This window comes from Grammomys surdaster, unplaced genomic scaffold, assembly GCF_004785775.1.
Source record: "Grammomys surdaster isolate TR1022 unplaced genomic scaffold, NIH_TR_1.0 146, whole genome shotgun sequence".
In the NCBI taxonomy this organism is placed as follows: domain Eukaryota; kingdom Metazoa; phylum Chordata; class Mammalia; order Rodentia; family Muridae; genus Grammomys; species Grammomys surdaster.
This window is the reverse complement of record NW_021604604.1, coordinates 440,614-467,064: the sequence shown is the minus strand read 5'-3', so window position 1 is coordinate 467,064 and position 26,451 is coordinate 440,614. Positions and strand designations below refer to the sequence as shown.

Sequence of the window (26,451 nt, the reverse complement as noted above, 5' to 3'; positions counted from 1 at the left end):
TCCTGACTGTCCCTGGCTCCCAGATGTATCTCTGGGGCTTAGGGAGTGAGATGGAGTTCTTACCGGCTGCTCTAAGTGCAGTGGCTCCTCTAGGATGACTCAGGAGTCAGTATCTCCACAGGACAGGGGCAGACCAATTCTGTGTCTGCCCCAGCCCAAAGGACCAGGCAGGGGAGGAAGGCGTTCTTTTTACTTTAAATTAAAAGATTGACTGCAAAATGTATCAGAAAGAAATGCTGTCTCTCTAAAACTGTGACGAACATTGATCTAAAATTGCATATCTCAGGTTAAACATTATATTTCAATGAAAGGAAAGCGGTTATAAACAGATCAACAAAGAGTCAAATAACGTGGGGAATTTAGAGCCAGGATTCTACAGCAGTGGAAAAATGATGGAGAATTCAAGATAATAAATAGTATTGAAATAATTGTACACCCATTCTTTAAAGATTTTTATTTCAGCACATGAACCAAATCAAATCCTCATTTAATTAAAATGTCTTTAGAAATCTACACTAAAACCATAAAAGAAAATATGAGTTGATATTTTCATAATTCTAGGGCACAAAGATATTTCTTAATCAAGAATAAAACTCAAAATTACAGAGGAGAAAGGTGACAACTTTGACTATTTGAGGTTGTTTTAAATTCCTTATGGATGACAATACCCAACAAGACTTTAAGGACTAGCTACACAGTCAGACATTTGCAACATATATTACCAAGTGTGATTATCCATCCTATGTAAAGATTTCAACAAATCAAAAAAAAAAAGATAACATGTGCAACAGAAAAATGGCAAATATTATTCAATGAGAGTAGCCAGGAAAAATATAAAAATTAGCTCAGTGAAAACTCTTCCACCTTACCAGTAAATTTGTTAACAGATTGATAAAATCAGTAATATTGACAGTGATGGAGGGAGAGGGTAAAAAACATTCTTGGGAATGAAGAGCTGGACTGTAAAATAGTACAACCAAGTTGAGAATATTTAATAAGTCCTGTGCAATGTAAAGGGAAGTAAAATGCATGCCCTTTTGGACAGAAGTTACCCCTTTGGTGACCAATCCACAGAAGTATTTACTCAAATACACAGTCTTTTTATAATGGCAAAAGCTGGGTTAATCTCTGAGCAACTACAGTATAGTAGTTCAACAGTTCTACTTAGATAGCAGGGTACTGGGCAGACATCATCCACTTGTGGATCCACTTGTGTCCTGGGGAAATCAATAACTGTGTCCTCACAAGGACTGGGAAGGAGTCAGAAAAAAGTGTTTGGAGTGAAGTCTCATTCTTGATTTAAATGTATTAATTACTTGAGAATTTCATACAATGTATTTGATCACATTCACCTCTCTTCCCTCCACTTATATCTACCTCCCTTCCCTGCTCATCCAACTCGTCTGTCTGTCTGTCTCTTTCTTTCTTTCTTTCTTTCTTTCTTTCTTTCTTTCTTTCTTTCTTTTAGCCCATTGAGTCCAGCTTCCGTTGTCCAGATCCTCTTGAGTGTTTGGCAATCCTTCGGAGCGTGACTGACCTATCAGGAGTCACACCCTTAAAGATTGACGGCTCCTCCCTCAGCAGCTCTGTGCCCATTTCCCCAGCACATGCTGGGGTTTTGTCTGGCCTGAGCTTGTGCGTCAGTCTTGTGCGCGCTGTCATAATTTCTGTGAACTCATTTGTGAAATTGCCCTGCTGAGTCCAGAAAACACTCTTTAGTCATATGTTGCCTCTGGCTCTTACAATCCTTATATTGATCTTGGAGCAGAGAACAACCTTGGCATGCACAATGGCTTGGGTTACATCCTCATTGATAAAACAATTATATACATAAATGTGTGTAGTTATACGTGTGTATATATGTATAATATGTATATACAAGTATGTGTGTGTGTGATCTATGCGTAAGAGGGTCTAGCTCAACCTATAGATGAAAAGATGATGATGATGATGAAGATAGACAAGCAGACAGATAAGAATTAATAGAAAAATACAATGAAAGAAAACTTATCCTCTAAAACATGTAGAAGTCTATCAGTCTATCTTACCTGTGGTACCTCTAAGGGGGAATAAAAATGAGGAGGAGGGAGGAGCTGAAAAAGAAAATAGATAGGGTATAATTTTAACCACGTTGTTTTGTAATTAAAACATTAAAAATAAAAAAACATATAAAAGAAAAATGCCCTGCTATACATAAAGGAGTAAGTTGTCCCAGATAGTGTAATATTCTTCACCTGTATTCTTTATTTAGTAACTAAGTCGGGGTTCTAGAACATGCCATTAAAGACAACATGGACAGTGGAACAAGTGTATAGTCAAAGTCAAACTAAATATGTAGATTAGAGGTTGCCATTTTCACAACACATTTTATTCACAGAGAGGTCTCTGTTTCCATGGCAACCCTAATAGCGGAAGGAGAAAGCCTGAAAGAGCATAGAGTCAGTTTCTAATTTACTGAACATCGAATTTACCCCTCTTTCTTCATCCTGAGGTGACATGCATTTATTTTTCTAATGTTCAATCACAAACTCTGCTACTGACTTCAAATAGCAAAAGTCACAGTGAAGCTCTGACAGTGATCAATCTGTCGTGACTGCATTAACAGCAGCAGTGCACGATCAGTTGCTTCTGACCCCAGAGTCCACACAGATGCTGGGACAACCAGCCATGAATCCATAACAGATGCTAGGACAACCAACTACGTCATCTTTCACTCCATTGCAGGACCAGCACTGATTGTTATCTTTCGTGAGGACTTGACTTAGAGAAAACTGTGTTCAGAAGATATTTGTATAAATTATCTAAAAATTCAATATTTTACCTACTAAAAGAACTTTTGTTGCAGCATCAAGAAGAATCTGGAGAAATTATCAACTGCATTCTCAGAAAGATTTTTTTCTCTGTCTTTTAGACATCCCGAGATCTGGCGTGTTTTATACAGTTTGAAAATGTTAACATTTACTATGGAATTCAGTGTAAAATGAAATACAAAGCACCCACTGACCACTGCTTTGTTTTAAAGGTATGCTATGACTTACCGATTTATACTTCTAAGCCATTTCAATTGTTATTTGCTTTTAATAATCAATGTTAAATGTTATTTCATAAATTTTAAGTATGATGTTATAAAATGTATAGTTTTAAACCACAGTAACAAAATACTGTGATATCTATCACCCTATGTCCCCCAAAGCTTTTATCTAATCCTAAAAATTTAAATCTATCTAAATTTATGCAATTTACTTAAATTAATTTATTTAAACCTATCTAAATTTATCAATTCTAGAAATGTAAGTTTTATATTTTGAGCAAATTAATTTAAAATTCCATTAATAGAACAGACCAATTCTTTACTTATATTTTATTCCACTGTATGAATATTTTTGTAATTATGATCTTGCCAATGTTTTCTAGAAAATGGAGAAGATTTTTTAAAAATTACCCAGGTTGTAAACCTTTTTTGTTAAGTCTCATGTGTCTCAGGCTGGCCCCAAGCTGGCTATGTAGCTGAGGCTCTCCTGGGGCCCCTAATCCGCTGGCTTTCACCTTCCAAGTCCTGGGGCTACAGGCAGGGGCCACTATGCCAGGTTTAGTTTGTGAGACTTTTAAAGGTGCATACTGTCCAGAGGAAATGTGTGTTATCAGAGATTTGAAGCAGCTCACACATTTTAAAGTTAGACTCTCAGACCACTCAGATGTGCAGGTAGGTTATCTTTATAACTACACTTGATGTGCCAAGTGTCTCTTGACCCACAGAGCTCTGGACTTAAGACTAAGGTAAGTTTGTTTGCTTTTGTTCTTAGTCTTAATAATTCAGCCAAGTCAAATATTCAATCATTTGTCTTCATCCAAAATCAAATAATTGTCTGGAATTCATGGCTTCATTAATGACTCAATATTATGTGGCTTTCATTTAGACATGCTGGTCTTTCTATCACTGTGTACCCGCTTTTAGTAATTTATCAATAATTTTAACAATAATGAACACCATACCAGCCTAGTCAGCACAACACTTCCCTGGAGGTTCTCATCCAGGGCCTTTTGATTCCTGGGAGACATTTGGTTGTGCCTAGGGACATTCTGATATTCATAACTTGGGACAGGGACCAGGTGTTACATACTGGTATCTAATAGAAGATAGAGCCATTAGATATTACTAATGTACAAAACAAACCCACACCTGGATGACCTGGCCCCCAATATTGACATTCTGCTGTTGAGAAATCCTGTGCTCATAAGGTGAAGCCCAGACCCATGGTTGTAAAGGGACTGAAGCAAGGCAGAGGGCTAACCTCATCCACTCACTCATTCATTCAGTACTTATTGAATGACAGCTGTGCTCTGAGCACATTCCAGGTCGAAGCAAACAGAAGTAAACCAAATGTATAACGATCCTTATCTTGGAGTTTAGAGTCAGTGGGTGTGAGGGATTGCAGCGTGTGATGGGATGTCAGGTAACAAGTACAGCTGTGACTCAAACAGCAGAGGAGCAGCAGAGCTGACCAGAGCCGGGGCCAGCCTCCCCTCGGACGGGGTGCAGGACATTTGGCAAAAGACATAAATGAAGTGAGAAGGGAATTGTAACCAAAGGAAAAACATCCTACTACAAGACCCATAAGGGTAAAGGTCTTGAGGTCCCTCCCTACTGAGGTCAGAAGGAGGATAGTCGAAGACAGCACTCTGCCTCCTTCTAGATTTTGTGCATCCGTATCCATTCCCTATTTTGAGAGGACAGTGAGAATAACAGTTATAAAGCATTCCATTCGTGGATATAGAACTTGAGCTGTAAGTAGCCGAGTCTGGACAGGAGCTCAGCAGTGCAGCTCGGGTGTTGTTCTTCCAGACACTTTTCTATAGGATTTCGGGTGTCAGCGATGATGCAGGTCAGAATGGCTGCCGACAGCCTGGGAGCTTCCCTTATTCTCATAGACTCTAACTCCAGTGAAGCTGGATCCCTGACTTGGAGCAGAAAGGACTTTAGGATGAGCCTGTTTAAAGTAGAGTCAGAGTTTATTTAAGCACACAGGTTGATAGAAAGAGGACTGCAATAAAGTGAAAAGACACAATCCAGCACGGCTATGGGCTTCTCAAGGAAGAGCCATTTCCATTTTAGTGGCCTTCATGTTATATCTTAAGCATCGCTAAGAAACATTTTCTCTCTTTTTTTTTCAGTAAACAAGAGTACAGCATAGCTCCAAAGTTATCTTGAGAAGGAATTACAATCTGATAAAGCAAAAACATCACACAGATGTCAGAAAAAGGCATCTGACACCTTCTTCTAAGACTCTATGCCTATTGCATTGAGACAGGGTCTATTCCTAAACCTGAACCTTAATTCTCAGTTAAGCTGGAAGCCAGTAAACCCCAGCAATCCTCCCATCCCACCCGACTCGGAGCTGGAATGCCCGGCTTGTTATGGGGGTGCTGGGATCCAAACACTGGTAGTCTTCATGACTGTGGAGCAAGCCCTATTAACTGCTGAGCCATAACTCTCACTCACCCTGTGCTTTCTTAAAAAGAATTTAAATATTAATTGCTGACCAGTGTCCTGCTCACATGTTAGTCAGAACACACATTCCGTTGTAAGTCAGGCATCTGTGGTTCTGATACTGAATGACAAGCACTTTGATTTGGTTTTGCAGATTTCTTTGTTGAGAATGCTGCATCTACAGAATGTCACATTCTAGCTACCAAGTGCCTGATTCACATTTTAACAATCTGACCTTTAGGATAGTTCATGCAACAAATCCTTTTTGCTACTGGATCACACTACTTGATTTGATTGATGTTTCCAATTTCAAGGTCCTCTGAGAACATGATTACTGGAGTACAGTTGACAGTACTGAACACAGGGAATTTCTGAGTAAGCTTTGAACACTAGAACAATGCAGTGTGCGGCAGCCATCCAAAAGTGTTTGCCGCCATCTCCTGGCCTAACTGGAGAACTACAACAACAGTCTGCGTACTAGTTGGGAGTTGTCAGGAAAAAGCAATCTGATAGGGACAATCATAGGAACTAGCTTCCAGGCCAAGATGATGCAAATTCTGAGTCAGTAAAGGAAGAAATCCAATTAAAAGACCACAGACAGGGATTCTTTGCATTTTCTGCTTCTTTCCTGTAGTATCTTAAAAATATAGTGCTTGTCTTCGGTGGCTCAATATAAATTCAGAAATTCTAGTAGGTCAAGAAACACACAGGGAGCTCTCCAAATATCAATTTTTAACATTTTTAAAAGCAAAAATAAATAAATTTAGGAGTAAGTAAAGCCCTTGTGGTTTATGTATCATGCAGAGGGTGAGGGTGGGGGGGGGCACGTCAAGCACAAAGCTTGCAGGGAAACCAGTCCATATGCTTTCCCTCATATTCCAGCATATTAAAGGCATGGTTCAAATGCTTAGATCACCCTTGATGATTAACTACTTTCCTGAAGGTCAGTGAGTTTGCTGAATGCAAGTGGAAAGCTCCATGCAGCGCCATAGAGAAGGATTGCTGCTTTACTCCTTTTCTGGAAATCAGAGGTAGATGCTCCCAGATCTCCTGACATCCCTTTGATCTTTAGTACCACTAAGGTTTATGCGCATGATAGCAAGGCTAGCAATCTGCTCTAAGGACACTCACACACATAGTTGTTTTAGTTGGTACTTTTTTTATATAATAAAATGTAATAGAATTTACAATGACCCATGAAAACTGACATCACACATACTTCAGATCCTAGGTTTGGTTACCAGCCTCTGACCCAATGGCTTCAACATTTCTGATACAAGAGTAAATGCTATGCTTATTTATTTCTTTCTTTATTTAAACAATTGTTTTGTTTAAATAAATAAATAAGCATAGAAGTTATTACCCGGACTGTAGCTAAGCACCATGGATCTTTAAAAAAAAAAAAAAAAGACAGGCAAAGTTCCCATCTAATAGAGAGCCCAATCTGCCAGAGCCAATCAGAAACAAAAGCTACAAGGACAAGAGAATCGAGAAACAGAGTTGCAATTTCTCCTTTGAGTCTGTCACATCACTGTTCTCTTGTGAACTACAGGCCTATATAACCCCTGTACACACACTGTCCATGGTCACTTAAGGACAGACAGAAACACTCTGAATGCCACCACACCTGCAGAAGATGTGCCTGTGTGAATGTGAAACTGTCATTAGGAAAGAGAGATCATTGAAAAACTCTGTATTATTGGTTAAAAAAAAAAATGACACCTGGACTAAAGTTTGGCACAAATAAGACTCTAATTTTATAAGCCCTAGTTTTGTAATATAAAATGCCTATTAAGTAAGCCCCTTTATATGATAGAGGAGCAACCTGATTTCCAACAAGGGATAGACACATAACATATAAAGGATTTCAACATTAAATCTGTTCAGAGTCTTGGCCTTTTTCCTAATAGTGCTGGGGAATGAACCCAGGGCCTCACACATGCTAGGCAAGTGTGCTGCCACTGAACTATACCCCCAGCCTTTTTAGTACCTTTTACTTTTTTATTATTTTATTATTATCCTCCTCCCCCCCCCCTTCTAGAAGGGTGCTCCCCCATCCACCCACCCACTCCTGCCTCCCTGCCCTGGCATTCCCCTACACTGGGGTATCCAGCCTTCACAGGACCAAGGGCCTCTCCTCCCACTGATGTCCCACAAGGCCATCCTCTGCTACAAATGCAGCTGGAGCCATGGGTCCCTCCATGTGTACTCTTTGGTTGGTGCTTTAGTCCCTGGGAGCTCTAGTGGGGTAGGGGTCTAGCTGGTTGATATTGTTGTTCTTCCTATGGGTTGCAAATCCCTTCAGCTCCTTCAGTCCTTTCTCTAACTTCTCCACTGGAGACCTTGTGCTCAGTCCACTGATTGGCTACGAGCATCTGTCTCATACCTTTTACTTTTGAGACAGGGTCTCATTAAGTTTCTCAAGCAGATCTCAACCTGGTGATCCTCTTTTCTCGGCCTCTCTAGTAGGTGAGGTTGCAGGCTTGTGCTGTGGGGCTGCCAGGTTAGCAATCCTTAAAAGCACCTACGACTGGGTATGCTAACATGTAAACTCAGCTACCAGAAAGACTGAGGTAGAAGGATCATGAGTTCAAGGCCAGCCTGGGCTTCAGAATGACACCTCTGCCTCTTCCTGATCCTAAAACTGCTACCAGATACATTTGCCACCATCTCAGTAAATCATATACATTGTCATAGTTTTTCTTTAAGTTTCTTTTTCAAAAGGTGGTTTGGGCTCTTAAGAAGTTAACTATCTTCAAAACTGCTTCTTTGTAGCATCCTCAAATTCAGAAGGAATCTCAGTATATCAAGTATCTCTGCTGTGATGATGCAAGAACTCTCAGTCAGTGGGTTATGGGAATAAGGATCGCCAAGGTGAGTGTGCCCACAGCTTCCTGTGTTCTTGGGTCAGCCAACAAGCTTGCTTACTGGGGCCAGCATTTCACCACTCCTGGGAACAGATGTTATCTCGCCTATTTGTTGTTGGTCTCCTTCTTCCCCCATTAAGTGGAGTCATCCACTTTACTGCTCTACAAGCACACACCTGTCCAGTGGCATGAGAGTCACAGTTGACTTTCAAACGAACTGTTCAGATTCACAGGGAGAATTGCAAACACAGCGTGCAATTAAGAAACTCAAGACTGGGCCAAAGGTGTGTGCCTTAACGATAAAGCACTTGCCTAGCATGTGTGGGGTCCTGAGTTTGATCCCACCATAGAAAGGGAGAGAGCAAAAGAAGCCGATTAACTCAACTAAACAGTTACATGATCAGAATTTTGTGATTGGAATTTTGTGGCTAGCTAGCCCTGTCCTCTGGTGTGTAGGTGGGAGAATTTACTAATTTTGCCAATCCAGAGAATTATTTAACATTTGAAAGAGCAATCAATGAAATACATAAAATGCAACTTGGATGAGGAGAAGGGCACCTTTTTCTCTTCCAATATGTATCTTGCAGTTGAGTGCAAAATTTGAAATAAATGGCTTCCTTCCTCTCTTCCTCCTTAGTATGGGAAGACTCTCTACGATAACTATCAGCGGGCTGTGGCAAGAGCTGGCCTTGCCTCTCGGTGGACGAACCTGGGGACTGTTGCTACACCCGTGCCAGCTCAGCCTTCTACAGGTAAAAGCAGAAAAAACATTCACATTCACACACCAATAAAACCCTAGCTCCAGTCTCTAGGTTACAGCCCAACAAACCTGCACCCCCCCTCCAGGTTACAAGCCCGCCCCTGCCTAACAACCAGCAATGCAGAGGGAAGCAAAAATTAAGTTTATGATATGACTTGCAGCACCAGCCAATTATGCTAAAGGCCATAGTAATCTTCCAATTAGATGTTTGCACACTCACACATACCCCCCCCCCACGTATAGCCTTCTATAAAGCCTTGCTGGATAGATATTTGGTGTTCCTTCTCCACCAGACCGTCCTAGTGACAGCAGTGTGCTGAGGGGCCCAAGCTAGCTCAAATAGAATAAAGGCCCTACTGTGATTGCATCAGATTAGTTTCTTTCTGTTTTGGGGAAGATCGCTAACATATCCCTGGCACCACAATACCTGTGTCTAGTTACCAGTGACTTTTCACAAAGCTTTGACAACTTTTTCACAATAAACCCATAAATAAAGTGCTGATCATGATTTTAGGGTCGGGTAAAAAGAGATGTATTTTATCAAAATACAAATACCATATAATGGAAGGCACCTTAGTGCCCAGCAGGACATTCAAAGAAGATATAGGTCATGCCCTGCTGTTTTTCCGCAGTGACGTGACAGCTAGAGTCTCATGCCCAGTGCCAGGCATCACATCTCAAGGTAATACAACCTTGACTTGTTATTTTTAAGAAGACCAGACGCTAAGATTGGGTACCTAATGAATGAGCTTTCTGCTTTACATAGAGAGCTGCCCTTTGGTATCTGTGACTGATTCTAGAAAGCCCTTAAGCACTCAACAAGCACATGGTTGTTATACTGTTTTGTACAAACAACAAAGAAAAATACGCATGTGCTCAATAAAAGCCACTTGTTTTCAAAGGCTTTTGGTCAGTGGTCGATTGAATCATTGATACAGGATGTACAAGTTGTAACTGCTCCACAACATGTAGATTACAGCCCCTCCCCCATTTCATAGCTAAGGGAACTAAACATGGGAGAAGGTAGCCTGGAGTATAGGTAGAAGCTAGTATCCAGTATAAAGCAAGAGTAGAAGTCAAACATTCACTGATAATGAATCATGAACACATCCGAGCACACGCGCGTACACACACACACACACAAACAAACAAGTGTTGTATGGATGTAATTTTACCATTTGTTGAAGATGAAATAAACTTACATAGTAATACGGATGTGCTTATTCACTTTCTTACACGGAGAGGTAACCGTTGGCTGGATAGTTGACTGCAAAGCACAGCAAGCACATCTTCAGTGTTTCTCAGAGTTGATCCCTATTCTGATTCTGTAGTCATCGTTGCTGAGAGTGACCCTTTGCACAAAACCTTGGCGGGAGTATGGTGAGGGCTGTTTCAGAAATCATTAGAAATTCTGTCCTGATCTCAAGTTAAAATTTTTCAAAGAATCATCTCATGAAGTCAGCAACTCAAGCAGCAATTTTAATATTTTTTTAATCCCTGAGAATTTCATAAATGTAGACAATGAAACCTGGTTATATCTATGCCCCATACGTCCCTCCCCCAGGACCCACCCCTCTCAATTCAGATATTCTTTTTTTTGTTTTTGTAAGACATTAAGTCTAACTAGTGCTTCCTTCATGTACTTGGAGGTAGGAATATCCACTGAATCTTAGAAAATCTACCAGTGACCATACATTTTTAACAAAATGGAATTCTCCCTCCCCCCAAAGCTACCAGCTACCAGTAGCTCATGGCTATGCTACGCCTGAATTATGGCTGGCTCACTCTTGTGCAGGTCAACACAACCTGTGTGAGCTCATAGGTGTCATAGCCAGGTCATGGCTAGAAGGCAGCATCTCACAGCCATCATCCTGCTCTGACATTCCTCCCCCTCCTTTTCAGTGGTATTCTCTGAACCTTGGTGGGGGGAGGGGCAAATAACCATGCATACCAAGCCACAGCAAGATTAGGCTGCTTCCTCTTCCCGAGGCTAGACAAGGCAGCCTAGTTAGAAGAAAAGGATCCAAAGGCAAGCAATGTAGTCAGAAACAGCCCCAGTTCCCATTTTAGGAGTCCCACCTAGCTGCTCATCTGCTACATATGTGCAGAGGGCCTAGGTCTCTCCCATGCATGCTCTCTGGTTGATGGTTCAGTCTTCCTGAACCTCCATGGGCACAGAGTTAGTTGACTCTGTAGGTTTTGTATAGTGTCCTTGGTCCCTCTGCAAAGCCCATTTTTTAACCATAGAGATGCATACCCCAAACAACACCTCAGATTTTTCATAAGGCTTTGTGAAATACTTGTAAATGTTTCCTTTTGCAATGCTTTATATTTGCAGATTCCCCATCAAGAACACTAAAAATGTTTTCTCTCTCTCCTTTCTCTTTGGCTCCCTCAGGACTTAAAACAGGCACCAGCCAGCCCAATGGTCAGATGCCCCAGGCTGCGCCTTCTGCTGGTCCTCCTCTCAGGGAGGCCCTGACACAAATAGAAACAACTAAGGTAAATCACAGATCCACTCAAAGCTTGTTGAGCTGGCACCTAAAACCCCACCTTCTGAATGTGAGCAGGTCCTGGTCCCTTTTCTTTTAAAAACCCAAATACAATTCTAACAACTGGGAAGCCACTATACTATAATTTCATTTAGGAAATGGTTTCATATTTTATCATAAAGCTTCCTAGGCTAGAGGTAGAAGTTAAAATCAGCCCTTAATGACACTGCGTTTTGATATCCTAAGTGTTTGTTAGCCATGTTTATTATGACAGAAGGATTTCCTTCATGTTCTCTCAGTGAGCCCTTGAGACTTTCAGGTTGTTGTTGGTTTTGTTTTATTTTTATTTAATGAATTAAAGCAATTGAAAATTAGTCGAGCCAGGTGGTGGTGGCACACACCTTTAATCCCAGGACTTGGGAGGCAGAGACAGGCAGATTTCTGAGTTCGAGGCTAGCCTGATCTACAGAGTGAGTTCCAGGACAGCCAGGGCTACACAGAGAAACCCTGTCTCAAGAAAAAAAAAAAAAAAAAAAGAAAAAGAAAAAAAAAGAAAAGAAAAAAGAAAATTAGTCGGAAGTCCTATATGAAGTGCCAGATAAATCCCAAAACCAGATCAGAAGACTCCTAAAAGGGTCCACTTATAAAATGTGCATTTTATGCTTTCTAGTTATTGACTTGAATGCATTCACAGGGTGAGGGAAAAAAAACATTCAAGATAATAACCAAGTGCTAGGAGTGCAGATCAGAGACACAGCATGTGCCTGGAACGTGTGAGGGTGTGAGACCCTGGGTTCCATAGCCAGCACAGACAGAAAGGGAGGGAGGGAGGGAGGGAGGGAGGGAGGGGGGGGAGGGAGGAAGGGAGGGAGGGAGGAAGGAGAGAAGGAGGGAAGGAGGGAAGGAGGGAGGGAGAGAAGGAGCGGGGAAGGAAGGCTGTAATATAGCATCCTCCATAACTTTTTATATAAAAGAGATTAATGAAGATTAATTTAAATTAATATAAAACCTGTAGTTGATTGTAATTTAGTTATTAATCCAATTCAGGTGACTCTTAATTTCCACTGAGTGTCTCTTGTAGTTCAGAACAGCTTAGACTAATTGTGGACCTGTCCTATTACCACATACAACAGTCCGTGTGTACAGCTTCAGTAATTTTCTTCATCCTCCCCTACAGCAGTAAAAGTGAATATTGGTAGTTACTGGAAGCCTTGTTGTTTTTGAAAGCCATTTCAGACTTTTAAAAGCTGTTTCTCTAATCTCTCCAAGCCCGACAGTCTCACCATGCATTGTTTTCTGTTATATTTTCATTATTTCTGTAACATTAGTCAAAAAGAAGTATTTTTTAAGCCAAAGGAATAAAAGAACCCCAGAATAGAAATAATTTCTTTGTGAATGCCAATACCCAAGCTGCCTGATCCAAAAAATTTAAGAAATGTATCACAAGTTTATTAGTTTTGCATGATAAGTAAATAAATGAAACAAAACTGAAACTCATTGAAAAGTACTTTGTTAGAAAAAAATCTAAATTTAACATTCAGTAGTTCAAGCTGTTAAGCAGAGAAAAAAATAAAACAGAAGCTGATAAAATGTAAATTAAAGTGATGATGGTTTTCGCCAGAATGTAGTCGTTCAATTCAACTGCCTGAAATTAATGGGGATGTTGCATTTACACAAATACACTGTTACTTAATAAACCATTGTTATCAACACAGTCAAGTCCTCCATTGAATGCTGTAGACGTTAGAGTCTAGAGAAACTTAAGCCAGGTCAAGTGTTCGGACTCCAGGGCTTATCTCACTATAACATGAGGCAGATTGTGTTCAGTATATACCTGACACACTAGCGCACGTATGCTCTCTCTCTCTCTCTCTCTCTCTCTCTCTCTCTCTCTCTCTCTCTCTCTCTCTCTCTCTTTCTCTGTCTCTCTCTCTCTCTCTCTCTCACACACACACACACACACACACACACACACACACACGATTTTAGACCAGGTGTTCCGATTCCTGCCACTCCCTTCTGAAACCTTCTAAGGTACAAGGACAAAGCTTATGATTAACTCCTTTGAAGTGCTGTCTGGGAACTGGAACCTTTGTTCTGAGAACAATACTGCATAGAAATTTCATCCACAATCAAGAGAAAGATTGGATGTGCTCTCCAGCAGGAAGAGATCCTTTATGGCTGGATTTGTAAAATGGTTACCTGTCACCCAGACAGGATTATTTCTCTCACTTTCTTCAGTTGTCCGTTCTTCATCCTAACCAAGCAGAATATCTAAGCAAAGAGAGGGTTTTTTAGCATAATATTCTTTATTTACTCTTTGATAATTCACAATTTATCTCACGCACATTTATCCCTAATTCCCCCATCCCAACTCCTCTCAGATCCCCCTCACTCCCACACACTCTTCTGTACTCCTCTATGTTCTCTTTTTTCCTATAACCCATTGAGTCTAATGTTGCCTATATACTGATGGGTGTAGGGCCATCCACGGTCAACCTGCCAGGACCACATCCCTAAAGAAAACTGACTCTCCCTCCCCAGTAGTTATCAGTCATCAGTAGATCCTCGGCTAGGGCTGAGAGCTCCTGTACATGTCCCAGCTGTGCTAGAATGTTGACTAGCTGGATCTTATGCAGGTCATGGCCTGTCATGTCCTGGACGTACTTTCACCCCCATCTTCCCCAACCTCTGGCTCTTACAGTCTTTCTGCCCCTTCTTGCTCCAGGAAACTGAGGCTTGGGGACAGGGTGTGTTACATAGATGTTCCATCTATGCCAGAACACTCCACTGACACTCGTCCTCTGCACCTGGACCAGTGTGAGTCTCTGTAGTAACTGTGCAGAGACTTATCTCTGACGGGGACTGAGCTGCACTAACCTAAAGACATAGAGATACGTTTAGAAGGCAGTTTAATACTATTTCCATTTAGTAAAAATAATAGTCCGTTCACTTCTAGAGTATGTGAGTTCTTTAGCCAAGTTCTTGGCCAGATTTTAAACCAAGATATTTTGGTGAACACTCTGAAATGCTCCTTAATTACCTCTATGCCACCAAAAGTAGGGCACAGAGGCATAGTGCGAAGGAGCCAAGAGAGCGAAAAGGCCAAAGGCCAGTACCGGCTTCAGCACTTCCCCAGAAGCCTGGCAGGCCTGCGCTTGCTGCAGCCACAGCCCTTCTCCCTTCCCCCTCACATAGAAATCCCCCTTCCCACCACCTGACCCCTCCCAAAAGACGCCACCGGTGCCAAAGGCCACAAATCCTTACCCTAATAGCACCCACATCCTAGGAGGGACATAGCAGTTTGAGAATAAATAAACAAAGAAACAGGGCTGGAGCCTTCATGCCGCCTGAAGCTGGCACCCCCTCTGATGAATGTTCAAACACTCCCCAACCCAGATGGCTTATGGCCTTGGGAAGAGCAAAACCCATACATCCTTAGAGAGAAATCATGCCAATTAAGAGTTCCCAGACTGGTTTGTAAAAACATTAAAGCTTTTTCTTATCCGCTGCTTCCCTCCCCCTATGTAACCTGTTTGTATATATTCCTCTACCCTCCTAGATATGGGCAACTTCGCTTCGTGCAACTTGCGGTCCAAACCTGGGTTTGAAATAAAGGCTCTTATGCATCTTTACAGCCGATATGGCAATTCTTTGAGATCTCTTGGAGGTCCCGAGACCTGGGCATAACAAGCGCATTCACACACACTCACATGCACACACACCTAAAATTGTGTTCCTGCGTATGCCCAGGACACTGATAGCTTGCCTTAGGTCAGGAGTAGGGAGTCATAGAGAATCACCTGGCTTTCAGTTCGAGTTGAGTTAGGATTTATTAATACTTTAGAGAAACATTTAATTTCTGTGTAAGACTTGCTAGGGAAGGTCTGTGCTTGACCTAAAGACAGTAAACACTTCCTAAAGTAAACGTGGTTGAAATGCCCAATTACAGAGTGCTGTCTTAGTACTCACATCTAACGATGTGACAGACATTTGGAATCAGCCCTGTGCCTGGAGAAAGGTGAGCTCATGAGCACAGGTAGACCCAGTGTAGGAGGGAATGGGGCAACCCCACCGGCAACAATGCCTCATGATGATATTGTCAAGAACTGTAAGAGCTCTGTTGTCACTTTGTTAAAGGTTGAAAAACAAGGCTTGGGTAACCATTCCCCAGGAGCAACCAAGGAGAACCACCGCCCGAAGTCTAGCCTGCCACCGCCGCCCCCTCCAGTAAGACGATCTTCTGACACCTGTGGCAGCCCCTCCTTACCACCCAAGGCCAAGGGCCCTGGCAGCTGCACCTTCTCCGCCCCGCCTGAGGACTTCCTGCCACCACCCCCGCCCCCACCGCCCGAGGAGGATAACAGTGGGCTACTCCCACCACCGCCACCCCCACCCCCAGCCTACCAGGAGGAGCCACCAGACTTTGTGCCACCACCGCCTCCGCCTGTAGCTGTTGAAGACTCTGCATTGCCACCCCCGCCACCACCCCCACCCTGTCTCTCCCAGGAGATGACCAAATCATCTCCGTTGCCCCCCAAAAGGCCCCCAGTGCCCCCCAAGAGGCAAGAGAACCAAGGACTCCCCGTTGCAGCAGGGAACAATGAGCAAGATTTTATGTCAGACCTCATGAAAGCATTGCAAAAGAAAAGAGGCAATGCACCCTAGAGACGTTAGTGTCTGGGGTGCTCTCTAGCTAGATCCATGTTTTCGTACTCTATTGTCATGCATCTTGTTCATTTTAGTAAAATGTTTTCCGACTAGAAATAATGTAAAAACTCTTCACTGTTTTGCATACTATGTTCATAGCCATTACGCTAGCACTATTCGGGGTTTCTAACTATATACATCCAAGCACACACATCCACATCCTGTGTGTTTTCACCTGAATGGTTTTTTATCTTGCAGTCCAGATTCACTGAAATGATATTCTAGGTATGTTTTCATGTGTTCAGAAGGCTCAAATTTGAAAAATTAAAGTTTGCCTAGAAATAGTGTATAAATTTTGTATGGTGTCAACACTACTTTATATTTGACTCTCTAAAAATTTGAAATTCCTATGCATTCTTAAGTCTTATTCTATTTCCTTCTTGGTGTCTGTAACCTTAAGACATAGCAAACTAGGGAAAAGGAAAAAGAAAGAAAGCAGAGGTTCCATTTCTTTTATACTCCTTGGTTGATTCTATCTCTGGCCCTAATACTGCTTTTATATGTGGGCAGGTAGGTTGATTGGTCAATTGGTTGGTTGATTGGTTGGTTGGTTGGTTGGTTGGTTGGTTGGTTGGTTGGTTGGTCGGTTGGTCGGTTGGTCGGTTGGTTGGTTCTGAAGGGCTGGAGATGAACCCATGAGTGCCTACCTTGGCAGGTGTGCAACGCAGAGCTACAAACAACTAACCTACTTTTCACTCTTTTGGTTTTTGTTTTTTAAGTTTAAGCTGTGACCGGCAGACACGTTAGTGTTTGTGTGTGCTGTATCTGTGTGAGCACTTGTGTGAATACTTTATGGAACATGAGCTTACTTCTCTACTCATAGTTATTTATCACATCATGCTTTTATAATTTAAAACTTTTGAGTAGCTCTAGAAAGTTCCAAAAATAATATGTACTCCTCCATGTAACAGCACAGACAATTTGGTCATATTTGTGATTATAATTCTATTCAGAACAATTTTAAACGTTAAAAAAAATTCTTTTTTACTTCATGCTTAAACAAACTCACAAAGAATTCATAAGGATGTTAAGAAGATCATCTGCAAGATTTTCAGTGGTTCAGGGATTTTTGAGTTAATCTCAATGTGGAGCCCCGGCCTCCCTTGACCTTCCAGGGTCTAAGACCTGAGGGCTGATAATCTAGGTATGTGCCACCATACTCAGGAAGCACTTCTTTAAATACACAAAAATTAAGTATTTTATTTAGACAAATTAACTTATCCTTCTCATCAGAAGAATGAAATGCGGAAAACTTAGCACAGGCAAAATCATCTATTTTGAAGCAGTAGGTCGTTCCATATCAGAGACTACAGCTGAAAAAAAAAATGATACTTTTCTTTTTAATTAGAAAATTGTCAGATTTTCAACAGTATAAACTTTAGGGTTCTCGTACTGCATAGTGTAACTTTTAAGAATAGCTGAATAATTCAAAAGTAAGTAAAGCATAGCTAAGTAGTTAAGCTACCTTAACTGCTGCCTGCCCTTCCAGAGGACCAAGTTCAGCTCCCAGCATCCTCGTGAAGTGGCTCCTAACCACTTGGAACTCCAGCACCAGGAGACCTAATGCCCTCTTGTGACATCTGTGGGCACAGAGAACCAAAAGATGATTAAAGAAGCATAAATAAATATATGTAAGAAAAATGAAAAAAGGTAAAAGTTCAACCTAAAAAAATATATGAAAGGCTGGGGTATACTTTTATAATGGACGTTCTTCATGTTCAATAAAGAAATGAAAGAGACACAATTCATGGGAGAGTCAAAGCAAAGCGAGCTCTTCGCCTCTTTTGTCTTGTAAGGGTTAAATGGAAGAGAAAGGTTTAGGAAAATCAAAACCTTTCCACAGGACTAGAAAGAAATCTGCTTCCCTGTTGTTTGTTGTATTTACCATTAAACTACCTCTACGTAAAAATCTACATCCCTAACATGTTATCAGAGACTTACCTCACAATATAGGGGTCCACTTCTGGGTGATTCTTCCCTGAAATCAGTGAGACTACCTTGAAGCTCTGTTTGTCTGGACTCCAAGGTGGCGCATAAGGGTCTGACCACACAGTCATCCTCACACGGAGGAATGGAGTGCAGCTCCGCCATGCCATCACCATTTCTACAGGAAATACAAGTTTAATGATTTCCATTTGTAGACCAAAAAGATGGGTTGGACGCAAGTAAAGGCTCTTGCTGCCAAACCAACAATGGGAGTTTGATGCCCAGGTCCCACATGGCAGAAGGAGAGAACCAACTCCCCCTAGTTGTCCTCTGACTGCCACAGGCACACTGTGCACACATGTGCACATAATAAAGTACATGAGTAAGATGCAGAAATGTGTAAGATTTCATTTGTAACTGAAGCTACATCAAGTATCATTTAGAATATAAAGATATTACCACATTATACGCAGATCGAGCTCTTGCTTTCACTCTATCTTCAAAAAAGTATTTACCTATTAGAGGGTTCAAGTTGATATATAAAGAAAAGCTATTATAAGAGAAAACATGTGGCACCTGTTCACATAAATTCCAAGAAGGTGACCTCTTCCATCCCTAAGCTGATCTGCTCATATCCCAAACTAAAGCAGAAAAAGGAAAGTTATGTTGACTGATATTACTTTTAGAACCTTGATAACACTTTTATACCTGAAGCTATTTTGCCAAAATTGAGACTCTATTATAATATTTATTAGATATTTATTATTATTTAGAACAGTAACAATAATGAATAATGATGAAAATAAATTCAATCAATAAAACATACATGCAATCCAATTTTTAAATGGCAGGCATGCATCACACCATGCCTGGCTCTTTCTTTCCAATTGCCATGGCTTGAATTACTTTGCTTCTTAGCCTACAGGACTTTGAAGAAGCATGGAATAAGCTAACCCAATAAAACAGAGCCTGGTGTAATAATTATTGCAATAGCTGACAGAAGCACTTTGCACACACTCCCTAGTTTAATGCTTACACCAACTCGGTTAAACTTTACTGCTAGTCCTTCTGGCCCAGGATCATCTGACAGACCTAGTGATGCAGAATTATTAAGGGCTGATTACTCTGTCTTGGCAGATATAATCAGTCAACTATTCTGCAAGTGTGTCCTTTTCTGGACAGTAATTTGTCTGTAGATGAAAAGAGGCAATTCTTGCCTAGTGGCTGTCTCACCACAACTGGAATAACTCCAAAGATGCTCCATTTCCTCTTAGGATCCAAGACAGGAAGCTGTCAGGAGCAGATGGGTCTCTAATCAAAATGAACATTAATACAGAAATGTTTATAGCATCAATTCTGTGGACTTCTGATGTTTTGAAAACCAACTATCCATGTAAGGCAGTCTGGACTGTTGTCTGTTAACTCCTCTCAGCTATTTCTAAACAAAATATAGAAAACACCCTAACAATAAACTCAGAGCCATGAATTTGCTATAGGCCTTTAACTCACAGGCTAACCATCTTGAATCAGTTAAAAGAGTTAAAGAAGGCCTGGATCTAAGCCTTGTATTCCTAAATGTGTTATGCCTATGAGAATAACAATATTAACCACCTCAGTCCCCAAGCCCAGGGAATAGAGGCGCCAACTCTTCATTAACTTCTTCAAGATGGTTACAGGCCTTGAGATATTAGAAGAGGGGTGGGGGGGAGAATAAATTGATAAGCCTCTGATGTCTGCGTCTTCACTGCATCCAGGTGGAATTCCAGGACATCAGAGGTTCGAGCAGGTCTGCTCAGCTTGCTTGATGAGTAGATACACCAAGGCTGTGTATTCTGCAATATACAATTCTCAAAACAAATTTTAGTATCAAGATAATTTTTTGTTTGAATTCTGGAATCTAGTCTTCTGGCGACCTGCCTCTGTCATGTCTAATCCATATAATTCTGGGAGTTTCTATGAGGGAGTGTTCCCACCATCCTCCGATTCCTGCCTCCCTGCTCTTGAATTCCCCAACACTATGGGATCCAAACTTTCAGGCACCAAGGTCCTCCACTTCCACTGATGCCTGACAAGGCCACCCTCAACTACCTATACAGGTGGAGCCATGAGTCCCTCCCTTTGTGTTCTTTGGATGGAGGTTTTCAGAATGGCTACTCCAGCTGGTTTCTTAGGACCATTTGCTTGAAAAAATGTTTTTCAGCCTTTTACTCTAAGGTAGTGTCTGTCTTTGTCACTGAGGTGGGTTTCTTGCATGCAGCAAAATGCTGGGTCCTGTTTACATATCCAGTCCATTAGCCTATGTTTTTTAATTGGGGAATTTATATTAGGAGATATTAAGGAACAGTGATTGTTGCTTCCTGTTATTTTTGTTATTAGAGGTGGAATTATCTTTGTGTGGCTATCTTCTTTTGGATTTGTTGGAAGAATATTACTTTCTTGCTCTTTCTAGGGTCTAATTTCCCTCTTTGTATTGGAGCTTTTCTGCTAATGTCTTTTGTAATGCTGGGTTTGTGGAAAGATATTGTGTAAATTTGGATTTTTCATGGAATATCTCAGTTTCTCCATCTATGGTAATTGAGAGTTTTGCTTAGTAGCCTGGGCTGGCATTTGTGTTCTCTTAGGGTCTGTATGACATCTGTCCAGGATCTTCTCACTTTTATAGTCTCTGGTGAGAAGTCTGGTGTAATTCTGATAGGTCTGCCTTTATATGTTACTTCGTCTTTTTCCCTTACTGCATTTAATAGTCTTTCCTTGTTTTGTGCATTTGGTGTTTTGATTATTATGTGATGGGAGGTGTTTCTTTTCTGGTCCAGTCTATTTGGCATTCTGTAGGCTTCTTGTATGTTTATGGAGACTGTAGCATGACTGTCTTTTACTTTACAACTAATATCCATTTATAAGTGAGTACATACCATGCTTATTGTTCTGGGTCTGGGTTACCTCACTCAGAATGATTTTTCTTTCTAGTTCCATCCATTAGCTTGCAAATTTCATGATGTCAGTGTTTTTAACAGCTGAGTATGCCATGAGAACATAGCCCACAGAATCAACTGACCAGGACTCATGGGAACTTATAGAGATCAAGGAACCTGTAGGCTCTAACCCAGGTCCATTGTGTAAATGTGTCACATCTTATTCATCCATTCTTTGGTTGAGAGACATCTGGGTTGTTTCCAGTTTCTGGCTATTATGAATAAAGCTGCTATGAACATAGTCATTAAGCAAATGTCCTTGTGATAGGATGGAACATCCTTTGAGAATATGCCCACTGTTGGGAAACCCTTCTACTTAAGATCAACATCTACTATGTCCAGACAGCTCCTTGGAACTTGGTGCAAGATGGAGGACTCCCTTTCCCAGTAGGGCTTCCCCTTCTCTACCTTATCTGGAGAGCCTCAACCCCACAATGTTATATAAACCTTGGCAATGTTACATAATCCTTTACCTACTTATGGGACCCTTTTCCTCCTACTGGGTTGCCTTGTGCAGCCTTGAAGTGATGGCATGTGCCTGGTTTTATTGTAGCTTGGCAACCTACATTGTACCTGAGCAATGTCACATAATCCTTGGCAAAATTACAGGTTCAATTTCCTGGAATTCCTCTCCATGCAAATGAGGTGTCCCCAGAACCTTAAACCTTAGTCAACGAAACTTCATCCTAAGAAAAACCCCTTCCCATTTTCCAAGGTTTATATAATCCTTGTTCATTCACCCTGAATAAAATGTATGAACATAGGCTGTTTTATTGAATTAAAAGAGCTGTAACCCTGAGACCTTCATAGGAAACCACTTCCCTCCTGCACTAACTGCCAGACTAGGATCCACCTGTTCCAGACTTTGCTTCATCCTTTCCCACCCAGTGTATTTGAAGGTCCAGACACCCCAAGGGAAGACATGGACCTTGGAACTTGGCTCTGTTCTATCCTTCCCCAATTGGTGTGCAGTGGTGCCTGGACACCACAAGGGAGGAAATGAGAAACAGTATCACAGCCCAGGAGTGGTATAGCTGGGTCTTGAGGCAGATAGATATCCAATTTTCTGAGAAGCCGCCCTATTGATTTACAAAGTGGCTGTACAAGTTTTCACTCCCACCAGCAGTAAAGAAGTGTTCCCCTTGCTCTACGTCCTCACCAGCATGAGTTGTCACTTGTGATTTTCATATTAGCCATTCTGACAGGTGTGAGATGGAATCTCAAAGTCATTTTGATTTGCAGTGTCCTAATGGCTAAGGATGTTGAACATTTTTTTATGGGTTTCTTGGATATTTGAGAATTCTGTTTAGATCTGTACCCCATTTTTAAAATTGGAATATTTAGTCCATTGATGTTTAGTTTCTTGAGTTGTTTATATATTTTGTATATTAGCCTTCAGTCAGATGTGGAGTTAGTAAAGATCTTCTCCTATTCTGTAGGCTGATGTTTTGTCCTATTGATGGTGTGTGTCCTTTGTTTTACAGAAGCTTTTCAGTTTCATCAGGTCCTATTTATTAATTGTTGGTCTTAGTGTCTGAACTATTGCAGCTCTGATCAGGAAGTTGCCTCCTGTGCCAATGCATTCAAGATTATTCCCTACTTTCTCTTCTATCATGTTTAGGGTATCTGGCTTTATGTTAAGGTCTTTGATCCACTTTGACGTGAGTTTTGTGCAGGTTGATAAATATGGATCTATTTGCATTCTTCTACATGAAGACCACCAGTTAGACCAGTACCATTGTTGAAGATGCTTTCTTTTTTCCATTGTATATTTCTGGCTTCTTTATCAAAAACAAGGTGTCCATAAGTGTGTGGATTTACTTTTGGGTCTTCAATTTGATTCCATTGGGATCATCTATCTGTTTTTATGTCAACACCATGCAGTTTTTGTTTTTTTTTTTTTTTTTCACCAGGCACTTTTTATTACTACAGCTCTGTAGTACCAGGATGGTGATAGCTCCTGAAGTTCTTTTATTGTGTAGAATTGTTTTAGCTATCCTGTTTTTGTTTGTTTGTTTGTTTGTTTGTTTTTCCATGTGAAGCTGTGAATTGTTCTTTCAAGGTCTGTAAACAATTGTGTTGGAATTTTGATGAGAATTGTGTTAAATCTGTAGATTGTTTTTGGTAGAATGGTCATTTTTACTACAGTAATCCTATGGATCCATTAGCATGGGAGATCTTTCCATTTTTTTATTTCTTTTTCGATTTCCTTCTTAAAAGACTTCAAGTTTTTAATCATATAGGTCTTTCACTTGCTTGGTTAATATTACCCAAAGATATTCTATATTATTTGTGGCTATTGTTAAGAGTGCTGTTTCCCTAATCTCTTTGTCAGCCTTTTTATCATTTATACATAGGAGGGTTACTTTTTTTTTTGTTTTGTCTTTATTTTTAGTTAATTTTTTTATTCAGCCACTTCATTGAAGGTATTTATCAGCTGTAAGAGTTTCATGGTAGAATTTGGAGTATCAATTGTCTATATACTATCATATCACCTGCAAACAGTGATACCTTGACTTCTTCCATTCCCTTTGTATCCCCTCAAAGTTCTTCTAGTTGTCTTATTGTTCTAGCTAAAACTTCAGGTACTATATTGAATAGACATGGAGAGAGTCGACAGCATTGTTTTGTCCCTTTTTTTTAGTAGAACTGCTTTGGGTTTCTCTCCATTTAATTTGATATTGGCTATCAGCTTCCTGTATGATGCCTTTGTTATGGTTAGGTATGTGGTACCCCTTCATGTCTCCAAGACTTTTATCATGAAGGAGTGTTGGATCTTGTCAAAGACCTTTTCAGCATCTAATGAGATGATCGTGTGTGTGTGTGTGTGTGTGTGTGTGTGTGTTTCTTTCAGTTTGTTTATATAGTGGATTATATTGATGAATTTTTTATGTTGAACCATTCCTAAATTATGGTAGATGATCTTTTGGTGTATTCTTGGATTCAGTTTGTATTTTGTTATTTTTGTGTCAATATGCATGAAGGAAATTGGTCTATAACTCTCTTTGTTGAATATTTGTGTGGTATGTGTATCATGGCAACTGGCCTGGTAAAATGAATTTGGCAGTGTTCCTTCTTTTTCTATTTTGTGGAATAATTTGAAACGTATTGTTATTGGTCTTCTTTGGAAATCTGGTAAAATTCTTTGCTAAAATCATCTGGCCCTGGGCTTTTTCTTGTTGGGATACTTTTAATGACTGCTTCTATTTCCTTAGGGGTTAAAGGATTATTTAAATAGTTTACTTGATCTTGAATTAACTTTGGTAAGTAGTATCTATCAAGAAAATAATTCATTTTGTTTAGATTTTCCATTTTTGTGGCATGCAGACTTTTTAAGTATGTCCTAATTTTTAAAAAAAAATTTCTTCAATGACTGTTGTTATGGCCCCCTTTTCTTTTCTGACTTTGTTAATTTGAATATTCTCTCTTGGTCTTTTATATATTTTGGATAAGGGTTTGTCCCAAGCTTGATTATTTCCTGCCATCTACTCATCTTGGGTGTGTTTGCTACTTTTTGTTATAGAGTTTTCAGGTGTGTTGTTAAGTTGCTAGTATGAGGTATCAGTAATTTCTTTATGAAGGCACTTAGTGTCATGAACTTTCCTCTTAGCACTGCTTCATTGTGCCCTATAAGTTTGGGCATGCTGTCCCTTCATTTTCATTGAATTCTAGGAAGTCGTTAATTTTTTTACTTCTCTCTTGACTCAGTGGTTGTTCAGTAGAAAGCTGTTCAGTTTCCATGAGTTTGAAAGCTTTCTGTTGTTGATGTCCAGTATTTATCCATGGTGGTCTGACAGGATGCAGGCTTTTTGTTTGTTTGGGGTTTTTTCCCCCCCTTTCAATTTAATTGAATCTGTTAAGACTTGCTTTGTGACCAAGTATGTGGTTAATTTTTGAGAATGTTCACTGAGGGGTGGAGAAGAAGGTATAATCTTTTGTGTTTGGGTGAAATATTTTGAAGATGTCTGTTAGGTCCATTTGAGTCATAAAGACTGTTAGCTGCATTATTCCTCTGTTTAGTTTTTGTCTGGATGACCTGTTCTTTGGTGAGAGTTGGGTATTGAAAGTCTCACACTATTCACGTATGAAGTTCAATATGTGATTTAGGCTTTAGTAATGTTTCTCTTACAAATGTAGGTGCTCTTGCATTTGGTGCATAAATGTTAAAAATTCAAATGTCATCTTGCTAGATTTTTCCTTTGAGTATGAAATGTCCTTCTCCATCTCTTTTGATTCATTTTGGTTTGAAGTCTATTTTGTTAGATATTAGAATAGTTATACCAGCTTGCTTCTTGCGTCCATTTGCTTGGAAAATCTTTTTCCAACTCTTTACTCTGAAGTAATGTCTATCATTGATTTTGAGTTGTGTTTATCTCGTATGCAGCAGAAGAATGGATTCTGTTTCCATTCTGTTAGCCTGTGTCTTTTTATTGGGCAACTGAGTCCACTGATATTGAGAGATATTAATAGCCAATGATTGTTAATTCCTGTTATTTTCTTGTAGTAGTAGTAGTTGCTGCTGGTGGTGGTAGAGGCGACGGTGGTGGTGGTGCTCTGTGTGTGTGTGTGTGTGTGTGTGTGTGTCCTTTCTTTGTGTTTTACTAGTGTGAGCTTATTTATTGCCTGCATTTTCATGGGCGTAGCTAACCTATGGGGTTGGAATTTTCCTTCTAGTACTTTCTGTAGGGGTGGGTTTATGGATAGATAGAGTTTAAATTTGACTTTTTCATGAAATATCTTGTTTTCATCATCTGTCGTAATTTAAAATGATTTCACTGTTATAGTAGCCTGGGCTGGGATCTATGGTCTTAAGTCTGCAGCACATCCATCTCCATTGAGAAGTCAGGTGTAATTCCAATAGGTCTGCCTTTATATGTTACTTGGCCTTTTCCCCTTGCAGCTTTTAATATTATTTCTTTGTTTGGTGTTTTGATAATTTTGTGGCATGGGGACTTTCTTTTCTGGTCTACTCTATTTTGTGTTCTGTAAGCTTCTTGTACCTTTATAGGCATGTCCTTCTTAGGTTAGGAAATTTTTCTTCTGTGATTTTGTAAAATATATTTTCTGGGTTTTTGAACTGGGATTCTTCTCCTTCTATTCCTATTATTCTTAGGTTTGGTCTTTTCATAGTGTCCCAGATTTTCTGGAAGTTTTGTGTTAGGAATGTTTTAGATTTAACATTTTCTTTGACTGATGAATCTATTTCTTCTATTGTATCTTCAATCCCCGAGATTCT

At 40.3% G+C, this 26,451-nt stretch overlaps 1 protein-coding gene across 1 annotated transcript in view; it reads left to right on the top strand.

Moving 5' to 3' along the window:
• Apbb1ip (amyloid beta precursor protein binding family B member 1 interacting protein) overlaps positions 1–16,667 on the top strand; it is a 100,789-nt gene extending 84,122 nt beyond the window's left edge. The window contains exons 10-14 of the mRNA XM_028764846.1: positions 2,912–3,022; positions 8,264–8,362; positions 8,993–9,107; positions 11,514–11,617; positions 15,748–16,667. Coding sequence (XP_028620679.1) covers positions 2,912–3,022; positions 8,264–8,362; positions 8,993–9,107; positions 11,514–11,617; positions 15,748–16,275 — 957 coding nt within the window. The 3' untranslated portion in view covers positions 16,276–16,667. The remainder of the gene's footprint in view (positions 1–2,911; positions 3,023–8,263; positions 8,363–8,992; positions 9,108–11,513; positions 11,618–15,747) is intronic.
• Positions 16,668–26,451: the final 9,784 nt, after the last annotated feature.